Below are 25,003 nucleotides of genomic sequence, written 5' to 3' on the forward strand. Positions count from 1 at the left end.
GTGTGAAATGCATCAGCTCCTGTGTGCTGGACTTGAACAGAAATGGCTGCCAATCAGAATCTGTCAGTCAGAATATTTGTTAAGAAGCACAACCCATGAAAAGCTCATGGACGTCTCTCAGTGGGGAATATTCCACTTTTTGTGTTTTGCCATACAGAAAAATACATTTATGATTTATTCATCTTGACAACATTTAAAGTCTGAGCACATTTTCTCGATGTTCCCTCCTTCCCTTCCCCTCCCTGTCTCACCCTGCTGATGGAGAAGACGAAGCCGGGCTGGCCGGAGCAGACGCCCATGAAGCAGAAGCGCAGCTGCCAGTAGAACCAGTGCTCGCAGATGAAGGTGATGAGCGACAGAGCCATGGCGGCGCCCAGCATGTAGAAGACACCGGCCATGTTGTCCACATCCAGCTGGCTGGACATCACCTCGTTCTTCTCGTGGTGGCAGATTCCCGTCAGCCACAGGGACTCCAGCTCCTCCATCTCACCTGGATGGAGGGAATGTGATGACACGGGGGGGGGAGGATGGGCAGACGAGAGGAAGGACAAAGGAAAGGAGGGATGGTAGTTGATGGAGCAACAACAAAGAAGTAGTGGGACAGAAGAAGGAATGGAGACGAGACAGAGGATGGGGCATGATGATGACATGTGGAGAAGTGTTTTTATGATTCGTACGGGAATTGAAATAAAGAATAGAGTTTGAAAAAAGTGGGAAGGAATGTAAAATATAAAGGAGAGAAGAGGGATATGATGTAATAACAGGATGGGTATTGGAGGGCACGAGGGATGGAGAGATGATGCAACAGAGGAGGAGAGGAGGGAAGACGGCGGGCAGGCGGTGGGAAGAGGGGGTCAGGGGAGTTAGAAGTGAAACACAGCCTTGAATTTCACAGTCAGCTTCATTGCACACAGGAAGAGACAAACACGCGCCATTGGTCACATGTTAATTACATTGATCTTTTTTGTATTCATTTCTGCAAATAACCGTGTCTCTAAGTGTTTATCACACAATATATAAAAGCTTCAGCGTCGTCATGTGCCTGTATCTATGCAAATTGTACAAAAAACAAGTGCTTGCATATGCATGCATGTGCACGTATGTGTGTTTGTGTGTCCGTGCATCTGATGCTGGTCCCTGAGCTTCTGGTCTCTTTTGTGGGTCACCTTCTGTTTCATCACGAGCTGTTCTCTATCAAAGCCGACCGTGGCAGGACAGGCGTCGCTTAATTAATCATACATTCAGCCGTTGTCGCTGCACGTCAGCATGACTCTTGCACCGGAGCACTGGCTGGCCTCTGAGCATCGACGAGAAGCTCCACAGCATACCAACTCAGAGGAGAGGCAACACACACACACACTTACACACTCACATGCACGCAGGCAAAATTACAGACACAATCACGCAGCAGCCATTACTTTATATCTGCTGAGAAATGGACTAAAGTGCGAGCATTATGCAGTCGTTTTGACGCGACACTGGGCGATAACACCGGCATTTGTATGGCAGGAGTGAATCAACACAATGACTTCAGTTTATTTTTGTAAAGATGCTCTTGAGAAGTTCTGGGCCACACTTTTTGGGCGGTTGTTTGTGAATGTTACAAGGACATTATTATGTTTATGTTCGTGATGTCATTTGTTCTTATTTAGCAAACTCTTTTCAATAAAAGAGGAAAATTTAAACAAGGGCTTCTGTACTGTACAGGATCTCTATCTATAGGGACAACAATCTAATGTCATTTGATGAGTTGAAGTTGAGATATGACTTGCCACAGAAACATTTTTTCAAGTTTTAACAACTTAGGTCCTGCTTATACGACAATTTCAACCGAAAATGGCAAAATTTAGTTGACACAACATCGGCACTTTGGGTGCCTGATAACGCAATGTTTTTAAAACGGGTTCCACAGTGCATTTTTTTTTTTTTTTGGAAACAGCACCAAACTTTGAATATGCAGTTCCTCTGAAAACAGAGACTTTTCGCACATGCGCATTACGGTACCAGTCACTAGGCGTGTGCGAGAAAGTCGACCATCACAACAACAATGGCGGACTCCCGAGCTCTGTTTGTGCTGCTCACCCTGTTGAATTTATCAACGCTTCTCCAGCAAAGTAAAGACTTACTGTAGTCACTCCACCTCCTCGTCCGTCCAGGCAAACATTTGTGCGGTTGCCATTTTGTTTGTTTATACATCACATCACTTTTACAAAGTCACACCGCCAACTACTGGCCTGGCAGGTATACTACAGCATTTTTTGGTCATTTTTGCGAATCTGTGTGCACGGTGATTATTTTCAAAATGTTGTCGTCTGAAAGCTGAACTTTTTTCAAAACGAAAATGTTCATGTAAACATGGCCTTGGAAGTTTTGTTTTGTCTTGCTACGGCAAAAAACATCATTGTCCACATTAGAAGCATTTTCTGTAAGGAACTGCTTTAGGAAAGGTCTGATGTCTAATTTATATCGTCAGTTGTTTGATAACCATAAGGACAACGTGGATAGTAAGAGAACGGAATAGATTCAAGACTTATAACAGGACATTTTAGAGAGTGACTGGCCTACAATATGTGCAAAGACTCAAACTCAAACCATCAACACTCGACTGATTACCACAATATAACTGGTTAATGAGAACAAACATCACAGCAAATTTGAGTGTTGAGATGAAAACATTTTGGAGATCGGTGCTACAGTTTGTGTCCTGGATGACCTCATCCCCATGACCTTTAAGTCCTAGGCTCTGCTTGTTACACATGTTTCCATACACTTTCATCCTGCCTAGGAAAGAGAAAACAGTGGTTGAATTCTGTTTGCAACAGGCGAGGTGTTCAATTGCACTCTGCTGGAAGATTGTGAGTTGCCCCTCTTGGTTGTAGGTGGAAGGATTTTACAGTGAGTTTGGCTCTTGAAAGACTCACATATATAGTGAGAAATAGGGCTTCAGAGCTTATTAATATTTGGGAAATGTTTTGGGAATTTGTAAAAAATGGTGACACTGAAGACGCCTTGAAAACGTAATGCTTGATTATGTTCTATCTTGGGGGGGGTTTGTATATGTTTGTGCAACCTTTTAAATGTTTAAAATCAATAAACATATGTTTACAAAAAAAAAGAGGAACTTTTGGAACAACCTGAAAAAATGCTAAAATATCGAAGGCTTTTTTTATGGTTTTTGGACAGAGTGGAAAGTAAGAGCAAACATGGAGGGAGAGCAACAATTGTCCCAGACTGGATTTGAATCCAGGTCATCACACTTCCGCTGTGTGCTCATGACTGCGAGCAACTCCAACACTGTAAAAAATGACCTTTAATAAAGAGTCCACTTCAGCAGCTTGATGAAGTTAGGCAATAGGACTATTAAACTAATCATTTTTCCAGAGAAACTATAACAGTATTGTAAACTGGTGAGTGTGTTTTTACACAGCACACACTAAGACCTGAAATACCCTTTTCACAAACAAAAAATCTAGTCTTGACTATATTACCGTGCCGACAGGCCTGTTTCACAGCCGACATTTTGACATGTCACCGTAGAAAAAGCCCAGATGTGACTAATGACATTAACGATGGCTCCGCTCTCCACTCCAACCATGAAACATCGTTAATTATATTTTTTACACCCGGGCATTTCCTACTGTGACATGTCAGAATGTCTGCTTTCAAAAAGCAATATTACAACCAAAATAATACAGTGAATGAACATGAATGTTTATGCTTGACCTTCAGAAGGAAACAGAGGATTGACAAAATCATTTTTTTACCAAAGGGCAACTTATTAGCTTTTCCAGAGCTTTCAAACACAAATGAAGCGCTTGTGGAAGTTCAGTCAGGAAGACAATATCTTTTCATGTTTCATTCTCTGGCTGTCAGTGTTCCACAGCTGATCTACAATCAACCAATAGCACAGCGACACGCCTTTTCTGTCAGCCTATCATCTCACTGCTCCTCATTTAAATATGGTCCTTTTTCTACCCGCAGTTCGTTCATGCTTCAGCTGCGTGTACTCTCCACCTCCCCATCACTGCCTAGTCTTCTCAGATTCAGCCTCATTCACCTCATCAGTCATCAGCCACCACCACCAGTGTCTAGACACATGGAGGGATTTATCTGGCTGCCGCTTAGATGTCCCTCAGTCACAAAAGTCCCCCTCTGGTGTCTAAGCACCGAGGACTTTTGCTGAATCTACACTCATACTCTGTATTACACTTTATCTTTACTTCATTCTTCTGTTTCTCCTGATTGATTGATTCTCCTGATTCTTCATCCTCTGAAGTTCTAAACCAGGGTTCGAGTTATTGAGAGCAAGTGGAGGCTGAGCTCCCATGAAAGCAGTAAAATCCTCCATCTGTGGGGGTTGCTAATACATCACAGCCAACCATTATTCTATCACAAAAAATCAGAGCTGTAACGGTTCATGTGTTGAACTGTCCCAGTACGAGGGTCACAGTGTGATGCATGCAACCACACGCAGAATACTCGGTATATTCTGTAGACTGATGAACGTAATGTGGAACCAAGCGCAAGTTCCGCCTGAACACGTTAAGCCATATGCCATAAGCAACATGTGCTGAGGTTAGTACAAGGAGCTGATTGGCGTACAAGCCAGTCACACTATGATGAGTGCAAATGAGAAGGCGGAGCCTACCCGCCTGCTGATTTGACTTTGGGATGTTTTCTGTACTCATCTTTAGCAAGCCTGAGGTCTCGGCAAGTTGATTTTTCTGTGTTTATTTAGACTGTTGAGGCATTCAACCGCTATTTAAGAGTCAATCCTAGACTTTTATTTTGTAACTTAAAAGCAGTAGTTCAGCATTTTGGGAAACACATTTTTCTAGCAAAGAGTTAGATGAGAACATCAATATCCATTTTATCTTTGTGTGTTGAATGTGAAGCTAAAGGGGCCGTACACATGCTTCATTTTTTGCGCCCTCAAATTCATTATTTTCAGTATAGATGTGGCAGAGCGACACAGATGTGGTGCGCACGCATTCCCGAGCGCCTCTTTTTCATGGCACAACAGCTGTGCCCTGAACTGTGTTCAACTTTTGAAATGCAGCAGTGTGCACCAAAAATCAGGTGACGAGGATAAACCAATCACAGCTGGCAGACATCTTTCCCTTCTTTTGGAAATATCAGTCTGTGGTAAATATGGAGAAGTTGTTCATTTTAGTGCATGACTACCAGTGCTTTACATCTGCCCCATGGGCAATAGGCCTACACACAAACAGAGTCTGGATGAAGATCAGCTCTGCTATGATACGATGCTTGTTAAGGTTGCTTTGCAGACGCAACCTGCCACCGTGCTTTTGAAAGCTGGCACAAAAAAGGCACAAGAGTAGCACCCAGCACCATACCTCATATTTTCTAGGCAATTAAAGACGCAGCATGTGTATGGACGTAAAGCCAGCAGCCAGTTCGCTTAGCTTGGAAACAGAGGAGGAACAGCTGGCATGGCTAACAAAAGATGACAACTGTACCAGTGTTTCTAAATTCTCTAATGAACATGTTGTAAGTGTAAAAACTTTTTACTACTTTAAAATAGGGATGTGTGCAAACCATTTCTTTATGCTAAGCTAAGCTAAGCTAACCAGCTGTTGACGGTAGCTTCATAATTACCTTACAGACATGACAGTGGTATCAACCTCACTTAATTTTTTTAATTCTATTTATTTATTTTTTTTCTTTAATGGCGTTTTGCCTTTATTGATAGGACAGCTGAAGACAGATAGGAAAGGCGAGAGAGCGGGAAGCCGTGAGTCGGAAGTGAACCCGGCTGCTGCAAAGGACTCAGCATATATGTGGCGCACACTCTCCCACTTGAGCTAGAGGTCGCCCCAGTATCAATCTTCTTATCCAATTCCTTTGCAGAAAATACATAAACATATTTTCCAAAAACTATTCCTTTAACTTTTATGCTCTTAAGCTTTTACACAACAGAAAGGCACATCGGAAATGCTATAAAAGCAACGCTGTTGGCCACAGAACCTTATTCATTTTGATTGACAGTCAAACTCTAACCAATAACCATTAATAAAAAGATGTGCACACACATAATACACACGCCCACTTGTTGCTCTATCACCTCACTACCCACGTGTTAATTTTGTCTGAAGGAATAGCTCCGGGCGTTATGAGTGAATGAAACATCATTCTTTACATTACATGATATCTAAATAAACTTATTGTGATTCCTCCATTTAGTTCATGGATTTCAGAAGTGGCAGATAAAAATTCTGAGTGGCAGACAAAAAAAAACAAAAAAACTTGACCGCCACAGTGGCAGAGAGTGAAAAAAGTTATTTCAGATGCTGACAATAAAGCAAGGGGAATAAAATAAAGGACACTGGATGATTCAACTGAAAGAATAACGACTGAGCTGACTTGAATGACAAAATGTAAAAGGACAGCCTGACAGTGGACTGTCTGTTTAGTAAGAACATCATGCTTTCAGTTTGTTTCTCCATCAGCTCATAATCTTTATTGCCAGTTGGATTCAAAAGCCGAATCGAAACCCAAAACTTTCATCACTGATGCCTGGCATCTCTGAAATGATGCAACAGGTCCAACACTGGTGTCAAGGGCAAAAGATCATTGAACTCAACATGCTCTGCAAATGACTCCAAAACTTTCCGTCCAACAGCCAATCAGAAAACCACCGATCAAAACTACTGTTTCTTTTTCACGACAGCTGTGATGTATTTTTTGCCCGGGCCTGCGTCAGACTGCCCAGACTCCCTTCCAGCCCTCGTACCAGGCCACTGGGCTCTCCACGTGAGTCTCATCGCTTTCTAGGCCACCAGGAGGGGAGTGGATGGCGAGGCGTGGCAAAGTGACATTGAAATCCTGAGAGGTGGCGAGACAGGGCCGCTTGGTTCCTGTATGAATGCTTTCGCAGCAGCACAGTGGGAGTGTTACTGCGAGCCGACCCATATTCAAACACACATGTGCTCATAGAAAAACAGACACGTACACTAAACTAACACGTAATAATCAAACTTATAATCAATAAATCAGAAACACAGCAGTCTTATTGAACTGTATGTAGGTTGATAAAAATAAACCTGTGTCATAAATAGTCAGAATCTCTACACGGCTCTCTCTTTATCTCGCTAACACGCACACACCCTCGCTTACACACATAGGCTCGCTCATTTTTAAAGGCCTGACCTATATTCACATGTGCACGCGCACACACACACACACAAACCCGCGCACTCATGCACACACGGCGTTGAAATACACCAGGAGCTATGCTGGCACCCCTAACTGGGACGCACTATAGTGGGCCCCGGAGGGCCCTTGGTTCAGGATGCTCACAACACGCTGGACCGTGCCCAAATAAACTAGCAACAACACACACGCAAACTCACACAAGCACGCACACACACACACACACACACCAAACTTCCATTACACTGCCCATTCTGCATTGAGCTGTATATCAAAACGGGACATTGTGAAATTAGACTGTTAGAGTCGATAAACTGAGCGAGCAGCTGCTCCTTGTGACATTTTGACTTGTTTATGACCAGGAGTTTTCTCTTGAAAACCGTAAAGCATGTTCTGTGCGGGTTAGGAATGGACATTTTGAGCACATTTCATTTCATTCCCTGCTCGTTCTGAGACTCATTAATGCTCCAGCTCGAGCTGACAGGAATGAAGTGTTTCAAAAGAACAAGCCCTGGAGAGCTTGGACAGTCTCCCATAAAAGGCAAGCGTGATCATAAAGCACCGGGCCCCCACGGTGGAGCTAAATCTCAAGTTATATTCCTAGCAGCGCCGTCTTACCTTTTCCGTCTGTTCTTGATATAATGAGAGTGAAATTACATGTACATTTGACTTACAGAGCCAATTAATCACCAAAATTGTGGTCACAGACACAGAAATTAATTAAGAACTATGATTCTCTCCTCCCTCGACCAGTTCGTATGCTGCTCAGCTGGGAGTGGGTTAAACCCTAAAATCTTTCTGACTGAGACGTCTGTTTTTGCCTGAGTTTAGAGTTCTTGAAAATGTTGTATTTTACACATGAGAAATAAACTTAGCCACTGTTATTTGTCCCTGCAGCAGTGCCTGAGGCAAGATTTGTTCAGAGCATATTGGTGGGTAAATCAAGCGCCTCGAATTAGCTCTTCAAGGATAATTCATGTTTATCACAACTTGGATCTTTTTTCTTTCGGTTTGGCCATCGTTTATTCTGGTTATTGTAACACTGTACTCACCAGGTCAACTGCTGTGATCTGGGATTTGGTGACATCATCGGTTTTAAACAAAGCAGGTTAGGCAAACTTGTCTGGAGGGAATAATGAAGGTCACTGGTTGAAATCTGACCAATATTGACTCTATAACAGTTAACACGCTTATGTCCTGGTTCAACTTTGACCTACCTACCATACAGTACTTGCTTTAGCTGTGAACACACACAGTCTCACTGTGCAATGACGGTTTAGCCTGAATATTTCATTCACTTTCAGTTTTGCCTGCAAAGTAAGCAGTTCAGTTTGGGGGTGTTGCAAAATACCTGTTTTGACAAGAAAAGTGATATTTAAGAATAAAATACTGACATTATGTTAATAAAACACGTCATAATATTGTGTAAATGTACCAATGCCTCCTTAATCAATTTCGTTTCTATACGTTTTTGCTTTGTGTCCCACATCAATGCTTCTGTTGGCCTTTTCACTATCCATTAAGGCTCTGGGCCGTTGGTGAGCACCCCAGTCGGTGTGTTCTGCACTGTTGGCCTGTGTCTGCCTTTTTTCGGCCTATTCAGTTTGTTGAATCTGGGTTGGAGACAGCGTGGCTCGTCAGTGAATGAAATCACCGTGATTGGTGGTTCTGCTCAGCGCATGAGAAGAGAAACAGAAGTGAGGAAAGTAAACAAACAGCTACAGTCAAGAGGGAGTGAGATTAAAACAAACTTGCTGCATAAGGTAAGGTTATTTTTCTTAGGAGTAACTTTTGTTGATGTTTTGTGTTATTGTTCACTGGCACAGGGTGATCTATTCTTTCAACATTGTGTTGTCAATGTGCTAACTGGCTAACTAGCATCATGACGGTCTTCCAGTTTCCCTTTTTGAATGACCATTACAGACTACCAGCATCTGTTTATGTGGAGAATTATTTCCTCTCACTAAGGTGCACAACGTACAGGCTGGTCGGCCATCGGCTGTAGGCTTTACGGCCGTGGCACAGGGAACGTGAGGTCACGCAACAGTCGGCTTTGTTGCCTCTAGTTCTTTGGTGTCTTTTTGGTGTGCCAGGGCCTTTACGTGTAATTGCTCTTTTTGTACATTTTTGCACAATTATGGGTACAGACTCTGTCTCCACCTCCCTACACTCTGCTTCTGAGTGGAATTAATTTGCCAAATTAATCTTATCTCGTCTTCTCTCATCTCGTCTTGTCTTATCCTGTGTCTGAATGGAATCATAAGAGTTTTACCTCGCGTGCTCCCATGATCTCTATCGTTTTGTGTAAGGTGGTCATAAAACGGTGTCAATCTTTTTCTCATCTTGATATTCCGAAACAATCAAACATGTTTCATATAATCATAAGTTTCAAGTCCCGGCTCATACAAACATTGTCAACAACCAATAGCTGCCCTCTCTCCAGCACCTAACAGGAAGTAGGACACCAGGGAGACAGTAAACATGGAGAGGACTCCGGGTAGGCGCAAGAACGTGTACAAGTTTTGGTTCTCTTGTACTATGGAAAAGAGGGAGAAACTGGTGGAGTTGAAGAGTCTGTGTTTAATTCAGCATGTGCCTAATCCACCAACCAGCACGTCTCATTCCCACGGACTCCACCCACTAAAATAGAGTAGCTAACCAATGGAGGCTGGAGCTTTTGCAAAATAGGGTTTATCTTTATAGATTATATTTGATGCCGAATTGATAAGAATACTGTCGACATATGACATCTTTTATCTCGTGTTTCTAGTGTCATGTATTTTTGCTGACAGATTTCTTAAAGGGAGTTTGGTGTAATATTTTACACCAGGAGCAGAATGGGAAATAATCTCAAAAGAAATCTAGCTGTAGTCTTGAAAACAGTGACCCTGCAAGGTCCCCAGTCTTTGTAAAGTCTTATAGTGTGTGACTCAAAACTCAATTGTCAGACTTAAGTCTTTTTAAAGTCTGTTGAGAGTCTTCTAGTGTAAGGTAGGCATTACTTGTTGAGTACAGCGTTATTCTAACTGACAGAAACAATGGCTCAAGTCAATAAAATAAGACCCCAGTTGAAATAAGGCGGACTTGTCCTTAAACGTTTGCTTCAAATCTGTCAATAACAAGTTCTGTTTCTTCCCCAGGAACATACTGCATTATCTCAGTGACTAACTCGTGCATCTTTGAGTCATTATTTATACAACTCATCACATCAGCACAGCTGCATGCATGACAGGGTCTCTGCTTGCTGAGTGCATTAAACTGCGCACCATCTATGAATAAAACAGCGGAGGAAACAGCACGCCGTCTCACCGTCTCCAAAGAGCTGCAGGATGGCCAGGTCCACATGTCTCTTCCAGAGCGACTCCTTCTGGATGGCGATGCCGTACCCCGTGGTGGCAAAGATGTAGCCGCTGCCAATGGTCACCAGCTTGCAGCCCTCGTCCCTGCCAGCCATGTAGTTCAGTACGGCCGCGTCGTAAATGAAAGCGTCTAGTTTGCTAATGAAAAAGAGAGGGAGGGAGAGAGAGAGAGAGATAGGTTACAATTAATTAGCACTTTGGAGTCAGACATCACAGCTACAACATTCCAATTAACCTGCTAAATAGCACTAAGCTGCTGATAAGTGTAATAGACTTCCACTTGGTTTGCCAAAGGCTGGAGCTGGCACACAGACTGGTGAAAAGGCACACTTGATGAGAAGTGAAGAGGGGGAGTGGAAGTATTGTTGGACTTGTTCAGCTACAATATGTTTACATGAAGACCAGTAGGAACGAGAAAAACAGGGGACTGAAGCATTGATTCTTTTTATTAAAACTATTCACAATTTCTGCTGTAATATGCAGCGTTGGGAAGTCGTTAACTAGGCCTACTAGTTCTTGCATGGAGCTACAATTGAACTGACACGAAATAAAGTGTACATGTGTTTGAACTGGGGACTAGGGCAGGTCAGTCCTCACCTAGGCAGCCTGAGGATGTGTTTCAAGGAGAGGATGGGGAGAAATTATTGGGGTGGAATCAGGCAAATGGAAACTTTTAGGAAATCCATAGCATTCAATTGCAGACATCTTGGTTGGAAAACAGGGTAACTGTAGTCAAATGGCAGGTGATTGCCATTAAAGGACAACTCTGGCCAATGGTGCCATATTGTGTGAAAAAACATTGTGAAAATACTATGAATATGTAGTTTGTAATGAACTACATAAACTACATGACCCTGAGAAGTTAACTACTGAAAGAGCTACTGAGATTTCAAATTCAACCATGAAAACATGGTTAGGAAACGCTAAAAATGAGCAGGTTTCAAATTAGCTAGTCGCAGTAGCTCAGTCCATAGGGACCTGGCTTGGGAACCAGAAGGTCGCTGGCTCAATCACCCGCACAGACCAAGCAGAGCGTGGACTGGTAGCTGGAGAGGTGCCAGCTCTCCGCTTGGGCACTGCAGAGGTGCCCTTGAACAAGACACTGACCCCCAGCTGCTCAGGGCACCTGTCTGAGGTAGTCCCCTCGCTCTGACATCTCTCCATTTAATGCATGTACAGGTCCTGTTTGTGCACATGGGCCTGTGTGTGTATGACAACAGAGTGAAAACAATTGAATTTTCCCTCTGGGATTAATAAAGTCTGTCTTCTATATCTTTCTATCTTTTCTCCTAAAATTCCTACAGTGTATACTCAAGTGTATCAGTGTTTTCTTAAAACCCGACTTAAATTCATTCATTCATTTATTTTATAACGAAAATCTTTTTGTAAATTCGGTTTAACAGTGAAACTGTTTCTTACCCGGCCTTCAGACTCTGCAAAGCCTCGTTGACGTTTCTCTGATGGAACTTTGTCATGTAGCCATGCATCTCTGGGTAGTTGTTCCTAATGTTTCTCTCTGTACTTCCGTTTGGGACGGTGCCGAACCGAAACGGAGGCGAGAAGTCGTTGGGACTCTGGAACTAAATATGGAAGACGAAGCATGGAGAGAGAGGCATTTAAAGCATTGACTTACTTATATGAAAGAAGACAAAAAGAAACAGCACAGCATCAAAAAGAAACCTTCCATCTTACCTTCTTGTCTGAGAGACCGGTGACCTGGTCCACGTACTCCTCCTGGATCATGAAAGCAGCCAGGTTGGCAGTGTAGGAGGCCAGGAAGATGACAGCGAAGAAGGCCCACACTGATACCATGATCTTACTGGTGGTGCCTTTGGGGTTCTGCACTGGCACAGAGTTATTGAAGACCAGACCCCAGAGCAGCCAGATGGCCTTACCGATGGTGAAGGATGGACCGTGAGGCTCTGAAAGAAACACAGACATGATTAAAGACAGATCAGCTAGGGTCTAAACCAGTGTCAAATCCAGTTGCCTACGTTATAGCACTTACGATTTAAAGCCTAGTCCCAATGAACACCTGTACCCTTTTACTAGCCCAGTGTGGCAACACATTTTGACAAATAAAGGTCTGTCTCAATTAGAAGCCTGGTCTGGTTGCTAAGCAGCTAAGCAGTTCTTCAGATGTATAAAACCAGGTTGTAAGTTTCCTGAAATTATGTGTCCATTCCTCGATTACCCAGTAAGTTATTCATATTCCTTTAGTCTGTAAGGGTCCTCAGGTCAAAGTGATCCAAAGGTTTTTTTTTTTTTTTATAAAAATGAATCCAAGTTGTCAGGATTGGTTTAACAGGATAAAGTGGTGTTGTGTCGGTATGCTGGGCGCCGTAATCCTCAAGTGCCGTAACTCACTCTCTCTCTGCTGTGCTGTCTGTTGGAGTTAGAATGGATGATTCATATTTAACATATATTCAAAAGCCTAATTTTTATACAAGTTATATTCATATTGGTTTAAATAGACAATTTGTCTTGTCTAAATGAAATTTTTATACCACCTGTCTTCTAATGATTCTGATTCTAATTTCTGATACCTGTGTCAGCCTAATTAGATTAGTTTGAAGGGAAAAATTTTGACTATAAGGTCATGACTTTTCGTTGACGTAAATGTTTTGAGTTGTCGCTGATAAAAACTATGAAGGGTAAAAATTACTAAAATGTGACCTAAACTAATACAAGCTTTTGTCTAAAGAATAAAACTGAGATTAAATCAAAGATAGCTGGTAAAATTAAAGCTGATTGCATGCACACGTCATATTTCGCTTTACAGGAAAAAAGAACACAAAGGAATGGATTTTTTGTCATTTGTTTGGCATATATTTTGTAATAGGTGCACAAAATGTCAAGAGAGCTGATCTTAATGGGTTAAAAATGTGTTGACTTTAAAATAAAATGCAATGTTATTTTAAAATGTTTGGAGTGGTCTTTTATTGTGACCAGCCCGAGGCACACCTGTGCAGTAATGATGCTTAATCAGCATCTTGTTCCACGCCTGTCAGATGGATGGATTATTTAAGAGAGAAGTGAAGAGAGAAGAGAAGTGCTCGCTAACACGGATTTAAAAAAAAAAAATGCGGCCAAAATTTGAGAGATATTATTTTGCTCTTTAACTCAAACCTGTGAAAAATGGGAGCAAAAACTAAAGTGTTGCATTTCATTCCTGTTCAGTGTATCTCACCTATATACACACATATCACACATGTAAAAGTAATTCATATATTATTTTATTTTTTAGGATACACTATAAACTGTCCAATTCATCTATGAGCTGGCAGCAGCCTGGTTCGTTCCAGCCATTATGCTGCGATAAGCAGTTGGTTCATAATGTTTGTGTGGGTATGTGTGAGCGTGTGAGAGAGACAGAACGAGAGCGAGTGTGTGTGCACGCACGTGGGTGTGTATTGTTGCATGGGGCTTTTGTTCACGGACAAACTGACTTCATCGTGCCAAATATCTCCTTTGTGAAGTTTGCAAGAAAGTTGGTTAAATGAATCGGGCAGAGACTTTACAAATCTGCAGTCAGGCCATTGATACATTATTGCGTCGAAGCCTTTGAGTCCAAACTTCGATCTGCACTCTTCATGATACCAAACTCCCACAGCGCTACAAGCAGATAAAACAAAAGGCACACAGAAGAGAACAGCGCTTTAGGGAGGAGTACATCTTCTCCAGAACATGATGAAGGATGAGAGGAATGAAAAAAAGAGTGTCTATATATAGCCACATCAGAGATAGAGTTGTGGGAAGACATTGATTTTTATTTTTTTTCCCCGTGTCTTATCTTTTTGGCTGGGGGGAGATCTGACACAAAACTAGCCCCTCGCTGTCAGAGCTGACACGTGATTTTGGGAAATATGGAAATGAATGCAAATGACTCGTCCAGTGTGAAAGAAGCAGCGCTGGAGGTGTGTTGAAACCCAGGCGGTGAGACACACCTGTAAATGATAAAAAGAGAGCAGCATGGAGGAGGACGAGGACGAGGAGGAGAGGAGAATGAAGTCATTGGGTCAGTGAGGACGGCTGGTCTATATGTGGAGGCGGCGCTCGCTGTGTGTTTGCGCGTCTGTGTCTCCGTCAGTCTTTGTGCACAGTAAGACAATTTGTAAAGACGTCGTGCAGCGATGATGTTACAGAGAGGAAGCATTAACCTGCGAAGCTGTACCCATGCCTGCTCGTTGGGTGCAAATTACTAGTTGGAGAATTACTCATCCGACACTCTTTCTGCGGAGGCCCAAATTGCCCGCCGCCATGTTCTCTGCATACTTGTGGAAGATGAAAGTATTTCCTGTTTTTATCCCTCTTTGAATGTTGAAATTTTGTGGACAGATAGTGCTTGATTTAAATTCCACCGTCAGATTGTTTTCATTGCCATAGCTATTATACTGCTTTCATGTGCTGTTGGTGCTAGTCTCACATTCAGGACTTTCAAGTTGGCTGCTAAAAATTCTCCCATTCAGACGCTATTCAGAAAATCAGAAAGCTAGAAAATGCCAGGAATTTAAACCAAAGGGGCGACTAAAAACATGACAGCTCTGGCACTGGAGTGTGTAGGAGCAAACAACATTCAGATTTTTTCTTTTGATTTATCAATTAACAGTGCAAACGGTGGAGAGCAGCCTGTGAAAAGGTGACGCCACAAGAAAAGTAAAACTAGAGGCATCAGCTGTGGTGAGCAGACGTGTGATTTTCAGATCCACTAAACATCATCACTGCTTAACAAAGACTAGTCACCTACAAAATGTGCTTCTATACAAGTAGTTTCCTTCACCAAACATGTCTGATTAAACCTAATTGCTGCTTTGGTTAAACTCTCATTTCCAGTCCAGGGAATGTGATGAATCTGATTCACTCATTCTACCTAATTATTGATCTCACAACCTTTCAGAGTTTTCTTACAATCCTTTGACGTGTCCTAATCAGTCAGTAATGAACCACTAAACTACACCATCTAAAGCCTAGTTCACATTACATGATTTTCACCATGATTTTGATGTCGCAGAGGATCTTGAGAGCCACCTTGGGTCGGAGGTGAGTCGGCAGATAGTCTGCCACGACGAGTCCTCATGTGTGAACAAGCCTACAAGTCGTCCCGTCGTCTGTGACTGGGACTGGATATCTGGCATGCTAGAAAACTGGAGCATCAGCCAATGAGAGGCAGGATACGTCCCACGTCAGCACGCAGGAGGACGGAAGAAATGTGAGGAGGACAAGCCGCAGGTTTGCCAGGTCTAGTCGCTTCTTTTGGGCTTGTTTCCATAGCCCTGGTTGCTTGTTTCTCTCCCAAGATCTGGCAACACTGACAAGCCGGCAAGCAACAACAACAATGGCGACGTCCACAGGATCACAGGGAGTGCGTTGTGTTTGGACCCAGGCCCTGGAGGCAGATCTGATTCAACACTGGGAAGAATATCCATGCCTTTACGATGTGTCGTCTCCAAGTTAAAAACCTTAGTGTGGTGACGTCACCACATTATGTGGGGCTCTGTCGGCGAGGACTCGGTGGAGAAATCTTGTGGTGTGCACACACAGGTCGTAACGCAGTTGGCGAGACTCCCGATGACAGAAACACAAGTCGCCAGGTATGAACACTCAAAAGATTACGATAGTCTCCACGACGCAAAATTGGGGTGAAAATCGTGTAATGTGAACTAGGCTTTACTGTGCTGTATGTTTAAGAAATATCACATGACAGGGAGCACTGTTGTACTGAATATAACCACAGCTGTGATTCCATTGTAGGAAACTATGTATAAAAGCTTTCCCCAAATCTGTGTCCTTTTACAATGATAAAAACTAAATATGGTACAGCTGCAAATTATGTTACATACAATTTGTCTAAAGAGCAAAGATCTCTGTGCTCAGCTGAGATCTGATATTTGACCTTTGACTGTTGAAACTGTTGAAATCAGACGGTTTGTTATAATCTAGAGGCAGAAAAGCAAATCTGCCAAATGTGCTGTTTAAATCATTCCATTTTATTTCTACTCTCCTTTTTTATTGTGAACTGCATGGTACTTTGTTTATATGTATTTTGTAAATACAAACAAACCTACAAATTAGCCATGTTTGGTATTTTCTTGTGTGAGCAGCCATTTGTGTCTTTTGTTTCTTTTCTTTTCCACGTTTTGATTTGTTTTGTACATGCAAGATGGGAAAATGGTTATAAAGTAACAGTGTCTTGTCATGTGATCCTAAAGTTAAATGAATGAATGAATGAATGAATGAATATAGAAGAGTCCTACAAGCACCATTTGTTAGTTAAAAGTAAAAAGCAACACCAGATTTCTGATTTTCTTTTGTTTATTCAATCATTTATTTGTCTCCACCTACACAACAGCAGTTCAGCAGCTGGACTGGGACTCAACTGTTGCTAAGAGACGCTTTAACATTTCTGCACACACTCTCTCACACTACATTATGTACATCTACACATTAGTGGTTTTGGTTTTAAGCCTTGATTTTGGGACAGCCATAAGGCCTTGGTCAGAAGACCTCAGTGATGTCATTGTGGCATTCAGAGATATAAAGTGTAGCCAGCCCACGCAGCGCTTTATAGGTGATTAAAAGATCTAAAATCAATTCTGCATACTGTGGGCAACCAAACTAGATTAGACAACACTGGTGAAATGTGTGAGCTACGCTGTATATTAGTTAGAGTATTTAGTTTTAGTATTTACACAACACCTTGATCTAATGACCATGAACCTAGTGCCTGGATTAGCCTATGTTAAGTATGAACAATGGGTTTCATTCATTAAATATGTGGAGTAAACAAAGAAAGAGAAAGAGAGAAAAACCTTTCCAACACTGAGATTAGAGGTATTTTAGGTGAAGTGGGGTTGAGAGAAAAATATTTTGTCATATATATAATTTCATTATTAGTGGTGTGACAGGGACAGGTGAATCAAAGGCTTGAAAGGAGGTAACAGATGCCGTTAACTCCATGTCCTCTGCTGAAGGAAGTAGGGATTGACCGATATGGTTTTTTCAGAGCCGATGCCGATACCAATTATTATGAAACAGAGATACCGATAACCAATATTTACAACCGATATATGTACCGCTCTATACCGCTGTAAAAATCATAGTTGTCACAGAATAAAAAAAACACTGACAAAGAAAACACCAACTCAGAATAAAGAACGAAATTTTAGATCTTTCAATAAATAGGAAAATAAATAAGTTAAAAATAAATAAATAAGAAAAAATTGAAGAATATGCCAGCTAAATAAAAAACAGATTAATAAAAATAAATACACAATAATCATAAACACAAAATTTCAAAAATAAAATTGAAAAACAATAAAAATAATAATAAAATAAAATAAAGGAGAGCTCAATTAAAAACCAGGCTAAAAAGGTAGGGCTTGAGTTAACTTTAAAGATCCTACAGTGGTACGTGCAGGTAGTGAGAAGCACGCCTGGGGCAAATCAGTGCAGCTAAGGAAAACAAAACTGTATATCGGCGTATCGGCTGATTCTGATAACCCTAAAAATTCATAATATTGGCCCGATAATCGACCAGGCCGATTATCTGTCGACCCCTAGAGGGAACTATCCAAGAAGTTAAACGAAAACGGTTCGATATGACACTTGATGCAAAAAAACCCCAACAGCTACAGGAGGAGGCTCTTCCCAGTCTCTCTCAGAAAGTATTCGTGACCGAGACAGCGACATGCCTCCACTGGAGCAGTCAACAGCAAACTCAGAAGGTGAGGTGATGTATGTGTTGTGTTAAGTGTTAAAGTGTTGTACATTCTGACAGCCATCACTGATAGTGTTTGGTCAGTAGGTGACTCTCACAGTTTCACTACTCAAACAAGAGATACATTCGTGGAGTTCAAGCAATAATGATGTGCAATCATTATTTACGACCTACGAAAAGATCGGAGCAACTAACATATTGATGAATGTGGAAATACAAGTAAATTTCCTTCTGCAAACAGTTAACACACAAATTCCTTGTGCTCACATTTCATGAATGAGACTTAATATTTGTTGGCTCTGTACACACTTTGCTGTCATGTAGATAAATGTAATCTGGACAGTTATATTTCCTACAAAACAGATTTGCTGCAGAGTGCCGAAAAGTCTAACTTTAATTGCAAAGTAAAACATTACTTTTAACACATGTTGCAACGGTATAATTTCTCTGGTAAATTCAACCTAAGCGCGCCCTCCCATCTGGTGTGTTCTGAGCAAAAGGAGTGAGAGACGAGGGAGGCGGCACGGTGAAAAGAAGAGAAAATGTCTGCATCCATTTACATCTATATCCTCCACCACTGTGCAGCCCACCCCCCAACAGGTACACTGCCTCTGTGTGTGTGTGTGTGCACGTGTGTGTGTCTGGGAGTGTGTTGAGCTGAGGCCTCTCACCTTTGCCGTCAGCCAGACAGCGGTTGTAGCCCACAGGGCTGAAGTACTCGAATATAAACACAGCTATTGCTGACACCAGCAGCAGCATCACGAACATCATCACCCACACATCCGCACTGAAGGGCTCTGGAGGGCGAAAGAGGGAAGAGAGGAGAGAGGGAGATATGAAGAAGGGAGACCAGGGAGACGAGGGATTGAGGGAGGAACCGTGTACGGACAGAGATTAGGAAAAGAGAAAAGAGGGGGGAAAAGAGGAGTGTAAGATGACGGAGAATAGGCGAGGGACGTCAGGGGAGGGAGGAAGAGGGAGAAAAGAGCGAGGGCGGCAGAGACAGAGGGAAAGAAAACGAAGCGAAAGAGGGAGAGGGCAAGAGAGATATGCAAATGTAGAGCGCCAGATTGAGAAGAGGAAGGGAGAGTCAGAGAATTGGAGTAGGAGTGGGAAATACAAGAGGGCAAAGAGACAGGAAGCGAAAGAGAGAATAAATAAACAGTTAGCCACATTATCACGCTCTCCTGTCTGCCTCCTCATCATCACACAAACGCATTAGGACTTGGCTCTAATCACTTGTGTCCACTAAATCACTTTGAGTTCAACTTCTAAAGGTGTGAAAATGGATGTCAACTTAAAGTGACCTGACTAAGATCCATACAGCGCTCTCAATGTGGCAGACGTACGGGCGAAAAGAAAGTTACATTAAAGTCAAACAATCATAAAGAGTCTTTGAAACCAATCTGCTGCCTCTGTCCAAATGTATAGTTTAACTTCCACAAAATGTTTGCAAAATAAATAAAAATTTGTGTATTGTGGCGAGGCCTCGAGTCCTGCACAAGTCTGATTTTCACAATACTGCACCTGCAAAAAAGACCAATTAGACCCGCCGACACAAGATCAGCAGCCTAACCCAAAACCGCAAATCCAAAAATATCCATGCCCGTTCATATATTTTGGTTAGGCAGCACATTTAAGTGATCTTTTGGGATCATTTCATACATGTAAATGTAAAATAAACCATTTAAAAACGAAGGTACTTCAGGAAAAAGAATATTTTTTGCTTATTCTGATAATATCGAGCAGCACATCTCCACAGTTAACATGTTAGTAACACAACTGATTGAAGTGGCTCTAATATTCCAGCTGGTGTAAAAGACGGAGCTGAAACTTAAAACCAGCAGTCAGAAGATCAAAAAACTAAATTTATTTATTTATTTAACTAAATTATTTTGATTTGATTTTAATATATTTATTATCCAACACTGAGGATGTGACCTGTATGTTCTTTGTTTTACCCAGAAATTAAATTAATTAAATTAAATTTGCATGGGTGAACAAAGTTTGTATTTTACTTAAATGTATGTAAATTACTTCCTGGATATGATGCGCCCGGTCAGTGGTGATGTGCAGTGTAAACCTCCTTTTTTTTCTTTTAATGCGAGTTAAACAAACAGAACTGAATCTGCCACCCATTGTCACATGTCATCCTTCTCATCATCTTGTGAGATTTCGCTCTTCTAAATGATTGGACTACACGTTTTCTGTGAATGGGTCTCCATGTTGTGCTGTGAGATGAGCCTCCTGCACCCAAAATGCTGCCTAAACTTTCATTTATAAATGCTAATTCTTTCGATCAACAAAGAGGCAGAAATACAACCCCAGATCACAGAGATGCCAGTTTGCGAAGGACTAATACGATCTCATGACCTCTGTGTTTGGTGAAATATGGGGAAATATGGGGTAATTTGGGGTGGAATTTTTACTTGACAAATTGTGGACATGGCAGATTCGAATGGGATTTAGATCACAGTCGACCTCTGCAGTTATTAGTAATTAAATGAACACTTGTCCTGTTTGGATAGGGTTTAAGACGAATACCACCTGTGAATCACCATTTATACGGGTCATCCGACCTGGTGCAGGACTCTGGCGTGGCCTATGTACGCTCTAATATGGTCGACTATTAAACCAGAGTGCATCTGCCTGTATTATAGCAGCCCTCATGGTGAACATGGATCATTGTTTCATATTTGAGACTGGATCTCCACCTGTGCTACCTGTCCTGCAAATTCCTCCTTTACACCTTGAGGTGTAAAGCTGGTGCAGCTAGAGGGTGCCACTAATAAATATGGTTAACCAGGAGGTGTAACAACTAAGACATTTTTTCTGAGCAGCCTGTGGAAAAGATCAAAATCCCAAGAGACTGAGCATTTATGCTTTGATAGTCGCATAATTACAATATCAGAAAATGTAAGGAAAATGGCCGTCAGTCCGTCTCTGACGTCTCTGCTGTGCTCCTCACCTAAGAAGGCTGAGGGTGAAACAGTGCCGTTGCTCCGTGAGACCATGACGCTGATGCCCGTCTCGATGAAGGGGACGGAGAAGTCGATGACCTCTGACCTCTCCTCGTTGATGGTCAAGGAGCCGACGGCCATGTGGGCGTTCTTCAACACCACCTAGTAGAGACAGAGGAAACAGAAATAGCATCAATTATCTAAACGTCTCTCATCCTTCCAGTAATGAATGGAGTGCAGAGTAAAGGAAAAATCTGTTCTAAAACTTCTCCCTGAGGGGGAACGTCTTGTTTGGTGCTGCTGCAACAAGAACATGCAAAAACAAATTCAATCAAGACAGATAAGAATAGCTTATTGTAAAAAAAAAAAAAAAAAAAAAGGCAGCACAAAAATAGTTTTTCACAGGCACCAGTTCACCTGAAGGTGAGTGTTCTCCTGGGTGATTTTTAAGAAATGTAATCTGGACAAAGGTGGACGTTGTTATCCTGTAGCAGCCCCCAAGTTCATTTCAACATCGCTGAAAAATAGCTTTTTACGACGTCCTGTACGTTTCTTTGACCATTTTGTTGTTGGCTCTGCTCTTATTTCACTGGATGAATGAATAAATGTGACTGAGCCTCTTCAGCAATCTAATATATCAGGAGTAAATATTAGATTTTAGTGTCAGTCCTTATCCAAGAGCAATATCTTCTGTCTAGATGCATCACTTTGCACTGATGTTCAACAGTCATGCAGACACAGTCCGTTGTGGAAGAGGTCCTAAAAGCTATTTGTCAACCGGCCGCTGTGCAATACAGCAACAAGTTGAGTCTGAGGAATACCCTTTAATGTCCACTCTTAAAAAAAGGCAAAGGATAAAACATTTCTTTACATTTTTTATTTTCCTGGGGCAATAACACACAACAGAGAATCTTTTCTTTTTTTGTAGAGAGCCCATAGTTTTTCATATACAGCCTCTACCAAACCATTGAGACGTCACTTCATGGTAGAGAGTTTATTTTCTTAGCTTTAGTACCTTGACCATAAAATGACAACTCAATTATCTGGTCGAGTACGGCTTTAGACAATAGAGTTACCGCCCCGTGGTTGCATGCCTTCGTGCACCAGTCAAGTTTCTCTTTCAATTTATACATCCATGTCTGAAAAAACATGGCTGCCACACATATCTACCCCCCGGGCAGCACAGAAGAGTCATACAATCAACACATTTCGAAATGGGCACCGAGATTAGTGTCACCAATCCAGCACCTGACCAAATGTCTCCCTTTCTGTTCCTGAGATATGACTTTAAGCAATGGCCACAAAAGTGTTTTTGCAAAACATTATGATGTCACAGTTTAGTTTACCTTCAACCTTTTGAATATAAAATGTCATCATTTGATCATTTTATCCTATTTTATAGACGTGTGTGTGACGTTTTGTCATAATTAGCCTATAAATTCTTGATTAATGGCCAAAGACAAGTTTTGTGAGGTCACCTTTGACCTCCGACAACCAAATTGTAATCACTTTAGTCTTCAGTCCAAGTGGATGTTTGTGCCAAATTTGCATTTTTGAGATATGGCGTTGTGAATGAGGCAGACGGATGGACAGACAACACAAGAACATACTGTAATGCCTGCGGCTACAGGGATCGCCGGCGTAGAGGCATAAAAAAAAATCAAACTTACAAAATTATTTTTAGTATATATATATATATATATATATATATATATATATATATATATATATATATATATTAAATGCATCATTTAACAACAATGAGTGATCAGAAGTTACTGTTAACTTAGTAATTAATTGTCTGTTTTAATGACATTAGCAAAGCTTCATTACCTTTAACATAAAGGGACACATGAATCATTTGGTAGAGCTTTTTTTTGTTTGTTTCTTTTTAAATTAACTAACCCTAATTAGACTTTTATTTTTTTGTATAAAGTTACATAATTCTGTTCATCCAAAATTATAACGTGTCTATTGTGTGGCTTTTTGTGTTATTAACTTCCTGTAGGAGGCGAAATGAAAAGGCATACTGTTTAAAGACATGGCGACATTCATTCATTCATTTTCCATAACCGCTTATCCTCTTGAAGGTCGCGGGGGGCTGGAGCTGATCCCACCTGACATTGCGCGAGAGGCAGGGTACACCCTGGACAGGTCACCAGTCTATCACAGGGCTGACACATAGAGACAGACAACCATTCACACTCACATTCACACCTACGGACAATTTAGAGTCACCAATTAACCTGCATGTCTTTGGACTGTGGGAGGAAGCTGGAGTACCTGGAGAAAACCCACGCTGACACAGGGAGAAGATACACAGAGAGGGTCCCCCGCCCCAGAGTTTAAACCAGGAACCCTCTTGCTGTGAGGCGACAAAGCTAATCACTGCACCACCATGCCACTCACAGCGACAGCTAGTGGGTTTATTTAAGGCTAACATACGTAAACCGAGCGGTAGAGATAGCTCAATCAGGTAGAGTTCTCTCGACACATTTTTATTTAGATAAAGTAGCTCAAAGTGAAGCTCCAAACGGTCGAGCAGAGCGTTAATGGGTTAACATGTATAAAGCATGCAGCAGATTCAGGCACTCTCTCTGTTAACTGTCAAAAGGAATTCTGGGAAATGAAGGAAATCAAACATGACGTAACAGCAGATGGGAAAGGTCTGACGAAGAGCGGATGAAGTGAGGCAAAGAGCCTGAGAATGGAGACGTTAGAGACAAAGATGGCGCGGGAGGACAACACACTTTCCACACACAGCTCGGAGTGGACACTCGTGATGCGCGCCGAGGGAGGGAGGGCGAAAGACAGAAAGAGGGAGGAAGAAAGTGGGTTACCACAGTGGGTCATGGCTGCTTGAAATAGCCGCCCCAATGCCTCTCCTCCCTCTACCTGCCTCGCTCCCGTCAGTACCTCTGCACAGGTAGTATATTTAGCCCCGAATTTTACAGCCCTACAGCACGGGGGTAAAGTGGGACGAGACTGTCTTACTGAGTTAATAAAGGCGTTTGTGGTGCTGTGAGTCAAAGCTCCAGTATGTGCTTCAGCATTAGTGTGTGTGTGTGTGTGTGTGTGTGCATATGAGTGAGTCATAAAGGGAGAAAGACAGAGAGAAAGAGAAGGGAGCGAACCTTTGTTCTCTACCTGTGAAGTGGACCTTTACAGGCAGGGAGAATATTACACATCTACTCTGCACATTATCTGCAGTTTTCAAAGTGTTTGTGTCTGCCAGCGTGCGCTTTGTGTGTGTGTGTGTGTATCTGTGTGTGTCTGTGTGCATTTGTAACTTTCCAGTCTTGTTTGTTCTGTCAGCATGTAAGTACGGGTGTGCATGTTCGCTTCTGTGTGTGTGTGTGTGTGTGTGTGTGTGTGTGTGTGTGTGTGTTAGTGCTTGAATGTGCGAATGTCTCCCCGGGGAAGAGAGCGAGTCCATCCAGCAGTGTACTCACTTCCTCTCCCTCTCCGCTCGCTCTCTCCATCTCCCTCCTACGACTTGTTCTCTCTGTGTTATGAAAGTGACCCATGTGGGTGTTATTGAGAATGAGTGAGCGAGGATTTGTGTATGTGTCTCAGCTGGTGTGTGTGTGCCGGTGTCTTTATGCGACTCCGCTAGCGAGGCCAAACTCATGTAATCAAGTGTATTGCCTCTAATATTTTAGATTAAGGGTATTAGGGGCGGCACGAGTCAATGCAGCCCATGAAATTTGACACTCACTGCCAGAATCGAGTTATGACAAAATGTCGGCCTTCTTAAAGCGTTCATTGATTTTCCTCTCTTTTTTTTTGATCTT

General features: G+C 42.0%; 3 protein-coding genes across 6 annotated transcripts in view; 1 reads left to right on the forward strand and 2 right to left on the reverse strand.

Annotated features, from left to right (window-relative positions):
- The window catches only part of srebf2 (sterol regulatory element binding transcription factor 2), a 597,702-nt gene that overhangs the window by 266,472 nt on the left and 306,227 nt on the right, over positions 1-25,003 (reverse strand). The gene's annotated exons all lie outside the window — the stretch shown is intronic.
- Positions 1-25,003, forward strand: part of zgc:65811 (uncharacterized protein LOC393524 homolog) — a 635,041-nt gene that overhangs the window by 164,794 nt on the left and 445,244 nt on the right. The window lies entirely within an intron of this gene.
- The window catches only part of LOC125879891 (glutamate receptor ionotropic, NMDA 2B-like), a 206,195-nt gene that overhangs the window by 21,137 nt on the left and 160,055 nt on the right, over positions 1-25,003 (reverse strand). For all 4 annotated transcript variants that reach the window (XM_049562032.1, XM_049562031.1, XM_049562029.1 and 1 more), the window contains exons 11-16: positions 21,218-21,371; positions 18,921-19,046; positions 12,225-12,454; positions 11,952-12,112; positions 10,483-10,670; positions 252-490 (exon numbers count right to left, since the gene is read on the reverse strand). In XM_049562032.1, coding sequence (XP_049417989.1) covers positions 252-490; positions 10,483-10,670; positions 11,952-12,112; positions 12,225-12,454; positions 18,921-19,046; positions 21,218-21,371 — 1,098 coding nt within the window. The remainder of the gene's footprint in view (positions 1-251; positions 491-10,482; positions 10,671-11,951; positions 12,113-12,224; positions 12,455-18,920; positions 19,047-21,217; positions 21,372-25,003) is intronic.

This window comes from Epinephelus fuscoguttatus, linkage group LG19 (assembly GCF_011397635.1).
Source record: "Epinephelus fuscoguttatus linkage group LG19, E.fuscoguttatus.final_Chr_v1".
Lineage (NCBI taxonomy): Eukaryota > Metazoa > Chordata > Actinopteri > Perciformes > Serranidae > Epinephelus > Epinephelus fuscoguttatus.